The sequence below is a fragment of the Phalacrocorax aristotelis genome, chromosome 17 (assembly GCF_949628215.1).
Source record: "Phalacrocorax aristotelis chromosome 17, bGulAri2.1, whole genome shotgun sequence".
Taxonomy (NCBI): domain Eukaryota; kingdom Metazoa; phylum Chordata; class Aves; order Suliformes; family Phalacrocoracidae; genus Phalacrocorax; species Phalacrocorax aristotelis.
Genome location: NC_134292.1, coordinates 2992723 through 3010213, shown reverse-complemented (window position 1 = coordinate 3010213; position 17491 = coordinate 2992723). Strand labels below are relative to the sequence as shown.

The window sequence follows — 17491 nt, the reverse complement described above, 5'->3', positions numbered from 1 at the left end:
ATCTGCCAGGGCAGTCGCTCACAGCAGCCCAGCCGGGACCGGGCCAGCTTCGCCATCGCTCTGAGTCTTTGCACTACGATGGGTCAACTTTCCCATCACGTATGAAAACAGATGTGTTTCTTCAGGCCCAGTGCAGAAAACATTGCACCAAATTCTCCAGGTTTTGATTCTCCTTTTTGGAGGGGAGTGGAGCAGACCGACCCTTCAGCTGGCCATCTCGCCCCTCCGGGAGGCAGCACAGCCCTGCGGCAACCCCGCATCCCTCCCTCCAGCCCCCTTCAAAGAGACCCAAAGCCCGACAAACCCGGACCGGCTCTCCCCTGCATCCTCTGGTGCGGGAAACCTCAGCTAAGAGGAACACACGAAGGATCTCCGAGATAAAAGCCACATTGTAAAAATATACTGGTGGGCTCTGGCTGGGGGCTCTCGTAACTCCTGCAAGTTTTAACCTTTCGTTCTCTGCCTTCACAGGGGCAAACAGCCACAGGGGAAGCCTGCACAGATTCTCTCTGTGATGGGGATAGAGGCAATGACCCCTGCATTTATGCCATTTTAAATGCACAATTTAGGGTCTTGTGAGGGGAAAAAAAATTATGCCATATAATTGCCTAATTGGGGACTCCATAGTCATGTGCGTGCACTGGAGGGTCAAACGGAGATGACCATGAAGAGTCCAAATCTGGTATTTCTGGATTTTTAAGTAATTTGACTTGCAAACTAGTTAAAATTACCATAATTTTGTAAGCTTTATATACACACATGTACACACACAAATGTGATCTATAGCATACAAGACATATGCTACCGTACATACACAAACAGTACTAATGCATCACAATTTATGTATGAGTTTACATATTTACCTTTAGGTCAAAGGTTTAGTTTACAAAGTCCACGTACACGTCCTAATTACAAGCACACCATAGCGTAAGACACCAGGTCTGAGGAGCCTCGCTGCACAACACCATATTGGACATTTCAGAGTACCAGATCTCCAGGAGGATAATTTACAGAAAGACTACTTTCACCAAACCTTGAGCAAGAAACACCATTTGCAGGAGCCAAGCATTGCATTTCCAGATGCCACTCATCCCTTAATTAAGCAGATTTTAATTGGGTGACTCTAAGCTTTAATTAATGGCAAATTGTTCGTGTGCATTCATTTTTGGGTCACGTTCCCAGACAGGATTTTTCTGGGTTGGTTTGGGGAGTTTTGTGTTTTGCAGGGCCAGGTTGCAATTACAGTTATTGCAATTTACAGGGAAAAAAACAGCTCCCAGGAGCCCTGGAGCAACTGGACTCCCACTACACAAAGGAGGTTTCCCACTTTCCCTCCCTCCTTAACCAGAGCATCCCCTGAACGGCTGCCCTCCGGCAGGGTGACCTCAGCAAAGCTCTGGAGACACCAGTGTTATGCCCACAGGTACCAGCACATCTGGGCACCTGGGGACAAGGAGCGGGGATGCTCAGCAGCAGCCGGGGCTCCCCCATGCAACCCCACAGCACCCCAAACTCAGAGAAATGCTGCCAGGGCCGCTATCCCAACCATTTCCCCAACAGCACTGACCCACAGCACTGCGAGGGGTCTCACTCAGGAATTGTTACAGCCTAAATCATCAAAATTAGGTGCCAGTTGAATAATTCAGCCTTGGGAAGGAGGCACTTGGGGCTTTGCCTACCCTGCACAGCGTGCCGTGCATGCCAGCTTATACACAGCACCACAGCAGCAGTGATCACGGGGAGATCAGCTCCCACCCACTGCCTTATAATGCTCCCCTAAAAATCACCCCTACCACCACTTCCAGCCTGGCTTGCTGCTCCAGGTAACACGGAGATTAGGGCTGAAGGGACAGATTCCATCCAGGGCAACCGCCGTTCGCTTCAAGGGCACGGGGATGCTTCAAGGGAGCAGCTCTTACAGGGGACAGGACACCAGGCACCCCCATTCCTGGCACACTGGAGTCAGTTCCCACCCATTTCTGGTACCCTTGGCCATCCTGAGATCACCAGTGAGCATCCTTTTAGTAACAGCTACAAACACATCAAATGGTGACAGCCCAGTTTCCCTTCCAGATGGATTCGCCTCCTGCTTTTATAACCCAAAGCCTCAGCTGGGTCTTGTGAACTTATAAACTGGCCTCTCCCAAGTATGAGCCATGCAAACCACTCTTCCAGCCAGACATGGGAGAGGGGATGATGCCAACCCCATGACAGAGCTGCTGTAGAAATACCAACTGTTTGCTACCCCAGCCCAAGCAGGCCCAGGAGGCATCAACAAATCATTTAATCCTGAGTGAGCTAGAGTGAAAGAAGAAGAAGAAATAGATCCTCATTTCCTAGTGGATCCATCTAAGGATTCCTTCCAACCCTGCAGTGCCACAGATGCTGCACACCATGCCTTCTCCTCTACAACCTCAACAAGATCCCACCAGCTTTGAATACCAGCTCAAGTCATTAGCTCCTCTCCTCTGGCACTCACTCCTGGCTTCAATTATTCCCCACTTGACTCAGGCTCAGAGTGTGAAGCACCTGCCTGGCCGCAGGAGTGCCACGGGTCACTGCTCCAGCTTGCAAAGCCAAGCTCAGCTCCAAGGTTGGGAAGGCCAGCCAAGCTCTGCAGCCGGCTGCTCCTCACTCCCCATCCCTCTGCTTGAGCACACTTATTGCAGCTCTGCTACACAGGCCTTCCTCAGAGCAGAGCTGCACCACCAGTAGGGACTGGCTGAAGAACAAGAGCATCAGCTCCGAAGAACTGCCTTTTTTCATGTCAAAGCCTGAGAAACCCACACACTTGGAGGACCGTGCCCCATTCACCAGCAGGATCTACAATAAAAGTTGAAAACCTGCCTGAGCTCACGACCTTTACCAGCCAGGGCAGCAGTGATCAAAGGGTAAAGCCACACACCTGGATGACGCTCAGTCAAATCTTCCTCAGGGCTGCCCCGTGACCCAAAGGAAACAAAAACATATAATGAGCATGAAGCTTCCTAATGCTGCTACAGGCAGCTGGCACTTCCAGCTCTTCCATTCCTGCTGTGCCCGGGGAAGCACTGGGCCGCAGGCACCCCTCGCTGCCCTCTCCCTTCCTCGCCACACAGCCCAATACCTTCACTGGAGTTATCACCTCCCACGTTCCTCAGTTCAACCCTGACCCCTACACCTTGTCCCAACTTTGATTTTGCTCCAGTTCCAGCCCCTGGAATGCAATTCCCAGCTCAGTTTCCCAGGCTGTGAACTGTATTGCTCCAGCCTTGTTTCCAAGCCAAGGTTCAAGTGGAGTTAAGCTCTTAGCGAGATAAATCAGTGGTTTCCCTCTCAGAACTACGTTCCCATCGATGCGGTTGTACTGAAGCCTCTGCCATACTCTAACCTCATCCAACCACGCACATTTTTAGGCAGGGGCTTGTGCGGTGGCCAGGAGCATGGATGGTCACCGCCTCTGACAGGGACCCGTACATGTCAGCACAATGCAAATGCAGCAGCAAATGTCTTAGAAACAGTCTGTGCTTTCTTCAAAATAAACATCCTTTTTTATAGTCTCTTTATTAAAGTGTTTGCCATCCCCTGCACAGTCCATCGCTTCCCAGTGAAAAGTCCCAGTCCCATGCACCAAACTTTGGAAACAGCGTGCTTGAAGTTCTCATGAGGCAAACCAGCCCTTCACCCCATTTTATGGGTGAGGGGCCTGGACCCCGCTGCGTCTGTCCCAGATGGGAGCTGGGTCAGGGGCTCCTGCCATGGGGAGGGACAACACTCAGCATTCCTGAAACTTGTGAAAAGTTTCAGGAGAGTGACTCGGTGACCAGCTGCGGACGGGAAAGGTGAGGGACACGGAGACACGCTGCAGTGCCCCAGATACAAGAACTCCAGCTGTGGCACAGACAAGCCTATTATATTATACATCAGAGAAGCCAGGCACAAACCCCAGCAAGTCCAGCTGCTCTGCTCCTGCAGGGAGAGGGACACCGTGCCCTGCTGCAGCGGTGGCCCTGCCACCGAGACCCCTATGCCGCACTGAGACACCCCACCCCACCCCCCGAGACCTTCCCTGCCAGCCCCGCAACACCGCCCACCTGGTCCCACGGGGGATGCCATGCGGATGGGGAGCCCTGGGGAAGCCTTTCCGCCCCCAAAGCAAGCGTGGCTCCCCCCGGCCGGGATGCGGGGCACCAGGGGGTCCCCCCCGTGGCTGCCGGGGGGGCCCGAGCGGCTGCGGCGGGCGGGCGGCCGTGCCCGGGGCTGCAGCCCTGGGCTGACGGTGCATCCTAGCGGGGAGCGCCGCGCCCGGCACCCCGGCCCGGGGCCGCCGCCAAGCCCCAGCCGACCCCACGCGTGGGCGATGGGGGCAGAGCGGGAGAACCCCCCCCCCCCCCGCCCTTCTCCCCGGGGTGGCTCCCGGCCCCCCTCCCCGCCGCCCCGGCCCGGTGCAGGGGTGCCGGCCCGGCGCCGCGGTGCGCCCCTACCTGGGTGCAGCCCGGAGCCCGGCTCGGGGGGCTCCAGCCCCGCCGGGCACAGGGAGAGGGCGCAGAGCAGCGCCAGCCCCAGCGCCCCGCAGCGCATCGTGCGCCCGGCCCCGGCCCCGCCGCATCCCGGCCCCGCCGCATCCCGGCCCGGCCCCGCCGCCCCCGCCCCCGCCCCGCTCCGCCCCGGCCCGCCCGGCGCTGCGGGGACCCCCGCACCCTGCGGGAGGGGGGCACCCCCTTCCCCACGCCCCCTTCCCCGCACGCAGCTCTGCAAGGGTTAACACATACTCCTGCACCAGCTGTGGCAGGGGTTAGTGCCCCCATGAGCCCCCCCACCCCCCAAATCAGTCGGGCTTCCAAAGCCCCCCGGTGCTGCAGGACTTGGAGGGGAGATTCCACCCCCCTTGTGCAGAGCGGCACGGGGTAACACACAGACACACAAACACACGCTTGTACCCCAACCGGCTGCTGCAGGGGTTAGTGACCTCCCACCATGTGCTGGTTTGGCCTCCATAGGTAAAGGGGACATCCCCCCCACCCCCAAATAAAAGTTGCAGCAGGTGTTTTTCGGGGTGCTTTACTCCTAAAGGCATCTCCCAGCCTGCTGCCTTCCCCAGCGGGGTACCTGACCCTGCTCCCACAGCCTCCTGCCCTGGCATTGTGGGGTGAGCGTGGGACCCCACTTCTCCCATGAGAGCTGTACTGGTCCTCTGCATTTAACCCTGCTCTCCTTACCCAGAGTCTGGTCCAGTTCACCCCCTTCTTGGCATTATGTGGGTTAAATCTCACCCCAGGCAGGAGTTACCCAGCCGTCACACCACTGCGGGCTCCTCCCGAGGCACAGGGGCACCATCACCAGTGCCACCCAAGCGCTCCTTAGCACCAGCCACCACAGCACCGCAGTGGAAGGTTTTGCAGACAGATACCCCAGAGCGAGATTCCCCAGACACCACCCCAGAGAGCCCGATGTCTGCTCAGCGCCCTGCACGAGCGCTGCCCCACGGCAGACCCTCCTCTGTGCTACACGTTAAGCTCTCTGGTATCACCCGCAGCACAGACCCTGCCATGGCTTCACCGCTTCCCAGGACCGCTGCCCGTGTGACAGCCCCCTGGGCGCTCACAGAAGCCCTTTGGGGGTTTTGGCTCAGGCCCCCAGAGCAGGCAGGCTCACACCCAGTCTGTGGCAGTATTTTCTCTGCAGCAATCACCCAGAGACCCAAAAGTATGGGGACCTTCAGCGAGGGAGCCAGACCTGCCTGCCTCTGGGTGGATGGCCCTTGCCAGGAGGTGCTCAGGCGCCCGGTGGTGTCACCTGGCTGTCACTTTGCTCAGCCAAACACTGCACCATGGCAGTGGGAAGTTAGGCTTCTGTAAGCTCCTCTCTTTAGGCCCTGATCGCTGCTTGGTCCCAGGGAGACGTGAGCCCAGCCGGGTGCAAAAGGTGCTGCGCTCACACCTCCCCGCCTCTTTCAAGGCCCTTCCCCTGCCATGCACTGGCGCAGCTTGTCAAGGAAATGAAGGTCAGAGACATTCAATGAGTCATTTGCTTTGCCTTGTAGAGGACTTTATTTGTCAAGAACAAGTGACACGAGTCTGGCTTTCCTTTCTCAGGTGTTGCTGAATCCCATTGATTTCCATGGCTGTGACCTGTCCCAGCAGCACATCTCCCGTCGCATCTCTTGGGTCTGTCCTACAGCCGGTCTCTGCTGTGGGATGTGCAACTGCCTGGCAGTGCAGAGGCTCTGCCCTCCGCTCCTTTCACGTACCACCATCCCACTACAGGAGGAGGGTTTTTAGGTGGATCACCTGCAGAACCAGGTCTTTTAGATGCTCTCCACTCCATGAGGAGGAAAAAAAAACAACCTTGTAAAAGGCATGCATTTATTCTGCCACAGTACTGTCAGCTCAGCTCGGTACTGTCTTTTTAAGCACACTGTCATTTTGCTGAATCCAGTAACACAACCACATCCACTCCCCTCCTCAGCCCCCTGCGAGAAAATGGGGTTTTACACCCCTGTGCGTATTTCAGACTGTTGTGCAGGAGTAGCCGGGCAAGTGCCTCCTCCTTCTCCTCCTCCTCTGTGCTGTGCTGGGCAGAGAAAAGGCTGCCAGAAACAGAGAAATAACAAAAACAGACACAGACAAAGCCAGTGCTGGGCTATTCCGTTTCAGAGCAATGGCAGAAAAGTGGAGATAAGGATAAAATGAATAAATTACATTTATTGATACTGTTTTCTTGGAATTAACGCAGCTCTGCTCCATCAGCCTGTCCCAGGCTTCCTCTGCAGGTGAAGGGGCTCTATTCTGGTGTTTCCACCACTTCGCTTGGGAGTTGGTTTGCTGAGACCTCCCTTCTCAAACAGCCTCAGCAGCTCCTTCGTGCTGACTCGCCCGCCTGAGGACTTCACCCGCGCAAATATTTGCGCAGCCTTATCAGAGCCACCCTTCTCCGCCACCGTGCAGGGCTCCTGACAGCGATCGCCATAAGTCAGTCCCTGACCTTTCGTAATTTTTGTTATTGCGCCTTTGCTTTGAATTCCCTCCAATGAACCAAAACATCTGCTAGCGAGATACCAAATTCCTAGTGTCACCTCTCTAGCGCCCTACTAGGAGCCTGTGGATGTAAAAAAGTCACACACGTGCCCCTGATTCAAAACACCGAGACGTGGATGCAGAGTAACCTGAAGGTGCTCAGAAGACCTTGACCTTGCTTCTGCGCTCGCTTGCTGGGTGACTCTGAGCAATTTAGTCCCCTTGAGGTGTCTCAGTTTCCAGTTTTTTATCAAATGCAGATGCAAACCCAGCCTCTTTTGCAAAATAGGTTGGAATGTGCTGAGGACCAGTGTTGAGCCTCGCCTCGTTATTATGATCAGGCACTTCCTGGAAACGGTGCTTTCCACAGCCCTGAAAATATCAGGAGATCTACTTAGGGCTGGTCAAGAGGGATGAGTTCCACTGGGACGAGTAATTCGTCATGCAGGAGTCTACAGGCACCATCTGCAAGTGTGGCTGGAAGAGGGTATCGGCTAGATGACACTGGGTTTTCACACTCCAGGGAATATGAAAGGTGAAATTACCTGCACAGCTCAGACTCAGGTGTATTCTGTGTCCCACCCTGTTTTCCGCATCTTAAGAAAACTATTTCATGGAATGACCCTCAAGGAGTAGCAAGGGGAGATGAATCAGCCTTTTTCCATTTTTTGTTTCCCTGGAAAGTAGAAAAAGCCTGAAAATGCTACCCCCTAATGGTAAAACGAGGTGTGGGGGTGCTGTCCTCGGAAATACGGATCAGAAGCCCAGATTTTATCCATAGGGCTGGGAGCGGAGTTGCAGGGAGCAGAAATGTGGTGGTCTCTGCTAGCAAGACGCGCCCCTGCGGGGAGGAGCCCTTGTGCAAACCCACTCACAGCAGCTTTGCATGAACAGCATCACACCGGCCATGGGAACCAGGCAGTGCTGGGGATGAGGTACAAAAATAGAGCCATTTTGTGGAGTTCAGCTGAACTCAAAAGCAAAGAAAAACCAGCGGCTCCAGTGTCTCGACATGGGAGACACTTTGAGTCCAGTGGCAAGGATCCCTCCTGCTCCAGCTCCTTCGCCCCAGGATGCAGGCAGTCCCTGGAGAAGCTGTTGGGTGCATGGCTGCCTTGGTCTCATGGACCAAAAGAATACAACTGAAATAAGGCGAAATAAATGAAAAATAAAGGGGGAAAAAAAAAAGGCAGAAAGTCCCTTTAGGATTTGAGAACACATATGGGAGCGTAAGCTGGTTTTGGAGCCGCTCTGTGACACACATCTGGAGGGGAGAAGTTGCTCATCTGGTCCTCCAGGCAGATTCCAGCTCCCCAGATGGTTGCGGTGGAGCAAACACCGTGGGGGTCTCTGCTGAAGTCAGGCTGTGCATTGATTCGCACATCTTGCACTGTTTTTCAAACCTTCCCTTGTGTGCTGCTCAGGCACACCCAGAAACCTCCATTCCTCTTGTTTGTTTGGGATATCTTAAAAATTTAGTGAAAATCCTACTCCTCTCCCCTATGCTCCAATGTTGTCCCACCCAAGAAACCCAAACTCTGCACAGACTGCAAGCCAAGAGAACTTATTCTGCTCCAAATTTTGTTAATAATTTGCTGTGTGACCTCAAACAAAACCATTTTCTTCACGTGCTATGGCCTGAACTGGCGATCAGGCAGGAAAAGACCTTTCCCTTGCATGCACGGCATCTCACACGATACCTGAATCTCAGGTGGGACCTTGGGTGGTCCCACCACAGGAAAGATGCAACAAGAGAGAAGAGTTGAATACTAAAATAGACCTTGTGCTCTGAACGGTACTGAAAAACGCAACAATGCGATGGTCCTCCCTTCAGCGGGGCTCCCCAGCTGCCGACAATTTTTCTCAGTTTTTTAGAGTCCTTGGCGTTGCCAGAAGTGTCACAACAGCACGCCTTGGTGAAGGAGCTGCATACAGTGGATTTTCCCTCTGGTAGGGAATGAAGGCGGTTCTCCAGTTATACAAAGAAATTAGAAGTTCCTTCCTAGTGTACCAACACATCTTGGGTTTTAATTCTGATCAGTGCAAGCCTTGTGGGTAGGAACGTCAAGGTACACTCAGCAAGTATTAGTATTATGAATTTGTTTCTTCTACAAGCGCTACAGCATGCCCTGGACACGTGGCAGGCTCCTGACACCAACCCAGCCCCACGTGCTACTGATTTCCATGCCCATGCCTACCTGAGGTAGCGCCAAGGCCACTTGCTGGGAGTGGGTGTGAGGTTTAATAAGGGTTAATCCTGAAGGGAGCCGCGTGCCCTACATTTTTGGACATCAACAAGAGAAAGCACCCTCTGTTAAAAACCTGGAAGGAATCAGTTACTCCTAGGGCATTTTTGTAACCCTCAAATTATGTGATTTTGCTGCCTGTTGGACTCCAGGAACCGCAGTCTCCGTACTGGATCCACACCGCAAAGGCAAATTTTTGCAAACAGCTCCCTACTCAGACCGAGCACCTGTGAAGCCTGTAAGGAAACAAACACAGACGCGGCCAATTTCTTACAGCACCCCGATTTGGACTAAACTGAATCAGGTTTCACAGCAGATCCGGGCCATCGCTCAACGTGGTGGTCAAGCCAAGCTGCCTCCCGCGGCTCCCTCCTAGGGCCCGCCGGGTGGGAGGCTGCCCTCAGGATGGGGCTCTCCCGGTCACTAGGCACACTGCACACACCGTCTTTGAATTTGCAAGGTTTTTTGCTAAGTTTTTATTTTAATTCAAGGACTTTGCTTCATACAAAATGTAATTGTAGAAACAACTGCAGAATTCAAAGTTTGGCTGATAAATATTACTCAGGCAGCAAACTAGGCAATCACAGAACCTTTTTTTTTCTTTTTTTTTCCCCCTTTTCTTTTTTTGGGTAAAGTTCCGTTTGTGTTGCATGGTTGGAACTTTTATAATTTTTAACACTGTTTTTTTAAATATAAAGTTTTGCAACAAACCCTCAATTTATATCAAATATAATTAAAAATTAACAACTGATGAATACATTGTATCAAAAAAGTACGAAGATAAACATTTTCCATGCACATACTTTTTATATATATGTATATATGTATATATTTTACATGCAAACATTACTTATTCAAAGTACAGCCACTACGAGACTGGTTCTGGATGCAGAAAACTGATCGGTGCAATTCAAGTTTGGCAACTCACTATGAGGATTCTTGGAAATACCATGTATGCGTTGAAGAGACAGCAAAGGGGCTGTAAAAAAAAAGGTAGGAAAAGGGTTATGAACAACTGTGGTCAGGCTTGTCTGTCACTGTCATCGACCCCTGCGAGGCGAGCGGAGGATTAGACAACTAGAGATTCCTCTTGGTGTTCTGCCTAAGGATTGGCGTGACCCAAGGCCACTGGGTGGCTGTGCGCTTCCAGATGGTGTGTTAGTGTGGGGCCGTGGGCTGGGGGGTCTAAAATAGTGCAGGAAGAGGAAAGGCAGAGTGGAGAACAAGACAGAACTATTCAGTACGGAAAGACATCTCTCTTGCTTTCCAGTGTGGGTACGTTTGCATGCACTGTCAGAGACTGCTTTTTCCCTCCCCTTTCCTTCCTGGAGTAAAATAGTACCGTTTTCTTTAAAATTTCAAATAAAGTGTTTGTGCCTTCATATAAGGAAAATGTATAAAACATTTGGTCACAATCATGCTGAAGCCTGAAACAGGAAAATCCAGCAGATAAAGCTACAGAATGGATGAAGGTCTCTCTGACTCTTGGTGGTTTGGATGTGTTTCCAAACGTGTCATCTTGTTGCATAGCCCTCCGTTTGCAAATTACAGCCGTTACTCACCGCAGACCTCTGGCTTTCGCACTTCCTTTATTCAAAGTGCACATAAATACAGAGACAGAGATATAGACAGGAGTTATCCTTTAGCAGAATCCAGGGATGAGATTGGCCAGAGATTATTACTTAGTAACGGAACAAAAAAAAAAAAACAAAACACAGAAGGAAAGGAAAACAGGTTGAATTTCCTCCACAGAAGAGCTACAGGAGATGTGAAGAACCACCCTACAGCAGACCGCTCCCCGCCTGAGGCTGAAAGACTTTTGCTGAGAGCATAAGAGACCTCCTGAGTGTTTTGGTAGCATCCGATACCCTCCAACCACCCCAGTGACAAAAGGAATCACCAGGGTCCAGCGGGATCTCTACCCATCCTAAGCGACCACCTAGAGAAGTTTCACAGTTCTGGGGCTCGGTAGATCCTCTGAAAAAATCCACCTGTCCAACACTCTCCTCCTTCCTATCAGCATTTTTAGTGACGCGATCATCTGACACCACCCTCCCTTCGTCCTTTAACCTTCCGTCAGTGCCTTACGTCTGCGCTGGTCACCCTGTGCCCCAGATGAGCTCTACAATGGTTTGCCAGACCTACGGACGCAAGGTCCTGCCCAGGCTTTTCTTTCAGCGCTCCCTCCCCGCCAGAACATCGCGTTTGCACCTTTCCCAGGCTCAAAGAGCAGAAATCCACACGTGCATAAAAGAAAGAAATCATCCAACGTAAGAGTCATTCAAGAACACAGAAATCTCATCCCTGAGAATCAGAGTTAGAGGTTTTGCTTTTTTTTTTTTTTTAACCTTCTTTTAACAGGCAACGAAAACAAGACCCTCTCCAACTGCCCTCAACACAAGCTGTGCACCGTGGCACGTGGCCAGAGCTCGCGCAGCCCGCCTGCGACTTGGCATGCAGTGCGAAAGATGCTGCTTCTCCTGCAAGACTATCCCTGCAGATGCTGTACTTTTCCAGCTGCATCTCTCCCACAGGACCTAAACACTAGTCGATGAGAAAAGGCCGGTTTTGTTTGCTGCAATCGCTCCCCCTCCCACCAACAAAAGTATATTTTAAAAAAAAAAAAAAAAAAGAAAAAGGAGGAAAAAAAAAGGCCAACAAAACCCAAACCAACCCCAAAGCATGTTTGCCTTCCCCACTGTAAGCTTCCAACCTGGTACTCGAATACACTGTCCAGCAATGCGACGCGGGGCGTTGTGTGCACCACGGAACCTCCGAGACGAGCGGCTCCTCCCGCCGCTGCCCTTCCTCCCCTCCTGCCCCTCCCCACGCTCGCCCAAGGCCTGATGCATCGAAGCAAGAGGTTGCATCGTCGCTGTGAAAGATTTCAAAGGTTAGGCACTTAGTAGTGAACAACTGGAGCATTCGGTAGAAACAGTGGGACCTGGAATGACAATTGGACTAATTCTCTACATAAAGAGTATTTTTTTCTTTTTTTTTTTTCTTTTTTACTGTACAATTTACAAAAATGCACACAATGAAAAGTTAAAGTTCTATCTAATAGCTTGATATAAAACCAATAACATTTCTTCGTCTCGCCCCTATGCTTTTTTCCTTTTTTTTTTTTTTTCTGGATTTTTTTTTTAGTTGTTTTTTGCTAAATCAAGCTTATATTGTAAACAAGACAAAACAGTGAGGGCGTGTTGCAGTCGACAGGAGAGAGGGACGGAAAGAAAAGTCTCAGCAGCAAGGAAACAGTCCTTACAAAGTAGTTCTCTTGTGGCTTTATCATGTGTCAGCGTGACGGACCCAACGTGGTGAGTAAAATGAGAGAGATCCACATAGCAGCGGTGTCAAAGCAGAGTCCCGGCTGCCCGAGCGCTCGGCCAGCTCGGGGGTACGTCAGTGGCTCCGCCGAAAAGGATTGCTGTGGCTGAACATCAAGTCCGACTGGACTATCCTTTGTTCTGGTCTGTGTGTTTCCTCTCCTAGTTTCTTGGGTAGATCTTTTCCTTCTTAGTGGTGAACGAGATAAAACGCGGCTGCAATCTCGGTTCATGTGTGTTCTTTTGCAACCCCCGACTCCCACCCCGACCGGGGGGAAAAAAAATAAATAATAAACTAATTACAAAATAGCCCAACAAAAACTGCGCCAATCTCGGAAAAGATCGACAGTCTGCTTTTTCTGCTGTCACAGGTGAGGACTGCTCTTCTCTTGGCTTCTCACGTGCATCGTGGATTTGGCATCTGGTGCGTGTCTTTGAACTAGACAAGGCAGTGGGGAGGCGGGCGAGAGAGGGAGAGAGAGATGTGCTCCCCCCACTGCCTTCCCCCTGTGGAGGGAGCCTTCTTCCTCGATTTGTCTAGTGAAAAAAAAAAAGAAAAAGAAAAAGAAAAACCAAAAAAAAATAATGAGAAAGAGAGGAGAGAGGCTGCAGGAGTGTCTCCGGACCCATGGGCAGAGCAGTTCTCACAGCGGGGGCTGCCCCAGGGCCCCCCTCCGGCCCCAGGCACCGCGCACGTCGCAGCGCACAGCCTTCCAGATGATAAAACTCATCAATTTTAAACACGCACACCTTGAAGGGTTTTGCCATGCCGTTAGCACCAGTCATCCTCATCCGCTTCGTGGTAGTAACTACGTCCTCTGGTGCCAGTCCCGGGGCCCGTGTTGAGACCCAGCGTGTAATGATAGCCATTGGGCACCCTGCGGATTTGGTGAGACTGGGAGGTCAAGGAGGAGACGTAAGAAGTCCTTGAGGACCGTCCCGAGTTGGTGGCCACCGCCTCCTCGAAGGTGAGGGTGTCCTCCGGCACCGCGCGGTAGGGGCTGTCGGCGTCATCGCGGTGCCCCAGGTAGGGGTCGGAGCCGATGCGGGCCACCACCGGCGGGGGCGGCTGCTGGTCCCCGCGCAGCAGCGCGTTGTGCTCGGACAAGCCGCGGCTCAGGCGTCCCGGGGAGAAAGTGGGCAGGCCGGTTTGGAAACTGGTGAAGTGCACGGGCGAGGAGTTAGCGGTCTTGTAAGTGATGCTGGGGCGTGGGGTTAGTGGAGTCTGTGGGAGCTGCCTCCGACCCCGGCATGGGGTACTAGCACCAGATGTCGACAGCAAGGGGCTCCCATTAACTGAACCACTGCCCTACATAAAAATTGGAACAAAGCAAATCAAAAAATAAAAAAAGGGAAACACCAGACAAACACAAAGGCAGGCAGGTATAAAACAGAAGGAGAAGCAACAGGAGGGAGAGACAAGTCACAAGAGAAAAGAAAAGCAAAAAAGAGAGAGTTTAGACAAGCACAGTTAGGGGGAGGAGGTTCTCGAGAAATAATTCAACACGAGATGTAAAGAGCCGGAGAACTGAAGTTCTGCGAGCGGTAAATAAGAACAGAAATGATCAGAGCATCAGTAGGACGCAAACTGGCAGACGTCTCCAACAGAAGGGGACACTGTCCGGAGGGAAGGCATCCACATCATACACAGGCTCGACATGCACCTTACCTGATCTAGGCAGGAGCAGCTCAAAAAACTATGGTATTTTTTTGCAAATACAGCTTTGCAAAACAGCGCACACTGCTTTGGGACGGATTTTTGCAGAACTTCACCCAACAGTTGTGAATGGTGACGTTGGGGAGCACTTCTGCGGTCAAGATTCGATTATGTGGGCAGGGGATTTGGGGGGCAGACATTTTTTTTGTAGTTTTGGGAATGAACTGCATTTTGATTAAATAGACACCTTCTGAAAAAAACAACAACAAAAAGCTTTTTGGATGCGCTTTAACTGTAAAGAAAAACGTGTTCACCTTCTCCTCTTTAATATTACACGTTTGATTTTTGAGTGGTAGAAAAGTCTGGCAGCTTCCTGAGTTACTAACTGGGACATGTGGGAGCGAACTAAGCTACAGGAAGTTAAAAAAAGCTGTGAGTGAGAGGAACGGGCCCTTGTTTTGGCATTTCTATTTACATTCTCGCAGGGCAGTACATGAATAGCCCTGCGAGCACATATTTTAAAACTCTTAGCCTTTCGTGACCAAACATTTTGAGACCAGACCCTTAATTTTTAAAGAGCAGCTTTTCCTTCCTATAAAAGCATCAGGTGGTTGGTTGTTGGGCTATCAACCAGTGCTTGTTCTGCGCTGCCTGGGTTTTCCAGCCCAGTTTTGAGGGCAAGCCCAGCAGCGCTGGAGGCTATCAGCCCAGCAGCTGGATATAGAGGCTATTCTAGCCGTGGTTGCCATAAGTCATGCCATGTCTACCAGAAGAAGAGGCAACACCCGCGTTACCTGGGGGTGCAGAGCAGCTGGCTTGTACCTCACTGCTCTCTACAAGCACTGGGGACTGATGCGGCATTGGCTGCTCGTGCTGCTGCACCGACGACTCACCTGGCCTAGAAACCAAGTCGTTGCCTTTCTCTTCTTTCATGTTCACCCTCTCCCTTCTCTGGTTTCCCCATATTTCAGCCCTACTCTCTGCTACAGACCCATATTCCCATCCCAGCACTTGCTCCCTGGTCGAGCTGCCTCCCACCACCTGCCTCCCCGTGGTGATGGAGGAGACAGCGACCACCACCCAGTGACCTACAATGTCCCAACATCTCGGGGAAGATGCCCAGCTTTTTCCAAGGGTCTGAGGCTGAGCACCTCAAAACTACAGTACTTACAAAAGAAGGCAGAACTAAATTGTTTTGAGAAGTATCGAGCTGTCTAAACATTTTTTTTTGGTGAGATTTATCCAGAACCAATTCAGGGAATGATCTTGATTGTAAAAAACAGCGAGGCCTTTTTCTTTAAAATGTCCAACAAGCTCTTTCCTGATGAAATATTTTGAAATTCCAAGAAGTTTCACCTGATTTAAAAAAATCCTTTTCCAAAATTCATTGTGAAATGGGATTTATAATTAACAATTCACCTGCACTGAAAAGGAAACAGTGAAATAATTCACGGAAGATGCACAACATTTCTGTGTGGGTCAAGCAAAGCATTGTGAGTTGACCCACAATGAAACCTTCGTTGCTTGGTTTTCTTCTCTCCTCTTTTTGCATTAAAAAAAAAACTCCGAGCAACAACTTTTCTGAACGCAACCTGTCCTGATTTTTGGCTTGGCTTTCGGAATGGAGCCGCCTTGTTGGGAGGGTGAAGCTCAAGCCAGCCTCTCTGGCAGGGGCCTCTGGGGACCTGGTGAAACATGCTGGGCAAAGCTGTGTCTCCCAAGGAGAGGGACCAACTAACAAAGAAAATACTTGAGAGTTAACAAAAGCACCTTGTTATCGAGCCAAAAATAACGCAGGAAATGGACTGGCAGAGCTTCTCACAGACTCCTTATTAAGACAAGGGCACTTCAGCTCATTGGGACAGAAGCGATATGCTAGTTTGGATATTTTTTTTTAATCTTTTTTTTTTTTTTCCCCCCAGAGCCAACAGGGGGATGTATTAGCAGCTCCACTCAAAGTAGATAACATGTGAGCAGATAAAATACATGGACACCAAAACAACAGGCTTTCTCCTCCCTGCCTTACTAAACCTACACGGGATGTGGGGGACAGCACAGGTTTCACTGGAACTGGGGGAACAGGGGGAACCGGTCAATACAAGGCAGCTGATGCTCTAATGCTGAATGTCTACTAACTATGGGAAGGTTTCAGTTTTTTAACTAAAACATACACGATATTTAAAGTTCTGGTAAGTTGAGTATGCAAGAAAGGAGAGGCATCGTGCTAGAAATCAGTGCCATCTTCCTGCCTCTCAAAGCAGAGGGAAAAATTAAGAAATGGAAAGAAAACCTCATCTGAAAAACTAGAGGAAGGCCCGCTGGGGACTGCAGCTACCAGAGGTGATTAAGACCTGCTGGGCTGCAGCTCCCTCTTACTATGGCTGCACAGAGTCCTGGGTGCATCAGACCATACACCAGTGTCACACCTGCTCCCAGCTGAGAACGACCGCGCAAAGCGTGTCCCATGCCCCGGGCGTCCCCAGAGCTGCGGGGCAGTGCCCCCGAGCACTCCCTGCAGCACACAGCCTCTGAGACTGCAGCCTCGCTACTGCGAAGGACCACGCAGGGGGAGAAAGACACGGGACAAAGTAAGGACACAGAAAGCTGCCTCATTTTGCAGCTAGTGGGACGCTATGGAGCCTCGTCATTTAAGTCCTTCCCCTGGGCTCTGACTCGTGCTGACCGCGGGATTTCCTCCTGCTGCCCATGAGCTGATGCTGTGCTCGTGGCTGACAGCATCGCTTGCCCCCGCTGCGACACCCAGCCACACACCGCCAGCAGGCTGCAAGTTTAGGGAGATTTTGGGGAGTGGCCAGAGCCTCCCTCTTGGCACAGCAGCTGTGCATTACTTGGGGATGTTTGCAGGGATCATGCTGGCCTGGGGATGAGCTCTCCTTCCACCCAGGGCCTGCCCTATCCTTCATTTCCCCTCTCTCTTACCACGATTTCTTCTCCCAGCTAGAGAGCACATTTGAAGATTGATTTGACGTTAGGAAAAAAGGAAATTTTCCTCAATTTTCAGGGAACTAAGCTGTTCCACAATACAGGACAGCTCTGAAGCCCACGCAACAGCAGCTGGAAAATCCCGCTAACATGGACAAACCCTGCTGAAATCCCAGCCCTGGCTGCCTGGAGTCCCTGTACTGTACTACGTTGGCTTGTACTGCGATGACATGGATTTCTTGGGCAACCACCAAATGTTTGTGCGCGGGGCAGCGGTAGTCGCTAGCTTAGCACAGCTGGCAGTGAACGGTGCAGCTCGGGGGT

At 51.4% G+C, this 17491-nt stretch overlaps 2 protein-coding genes across 3 annotated transcripts in view; both read right to left on the bottom strand.

Moving 5' to 3' along the window:
• The window catches only part of LOC142065548 (uncharacterized), a 98338-nt gene extending 93749 nt beyond the window's left edge, over window positions 1-4589 (bottom strand). For both annotated transcript variants that reach the window (XM_075111767.1, XM_075111768.1), the window contains exon 1: window positions 4464-4589. In XM_075111767.1, the coding sequence (XP_074967868.1) occupies window positions 4464-4560 (97 nt within the window). In that variant the 5' untranslated portion in view covers window positions 4561-4589. The remainder of the gene's footprint in view (window positions 1-4463) is intronic.
• Window positions 4590-9144: 4555 nt separating this feature from the next.
• CACNA1B (calcium voltage-gated channel subunit alpha1 B) overlaps window positions 9145-17491 on the bottom strand; it is a 303786-nt gene continuing 295439 nt past the window's right edge. Inside the window, exon 48 of the mRNA XM_075111828.1 lies at window positions 9145-13876. Within this exon, the coding sequence (XP_074967929.1) occupies window positions 13340-13876 (537 nt within the window). The 3' untranslated portion in view covers window positions 9145-13339. The remainder of the gene's footprint in view (window positions 13877-17491) is intronic.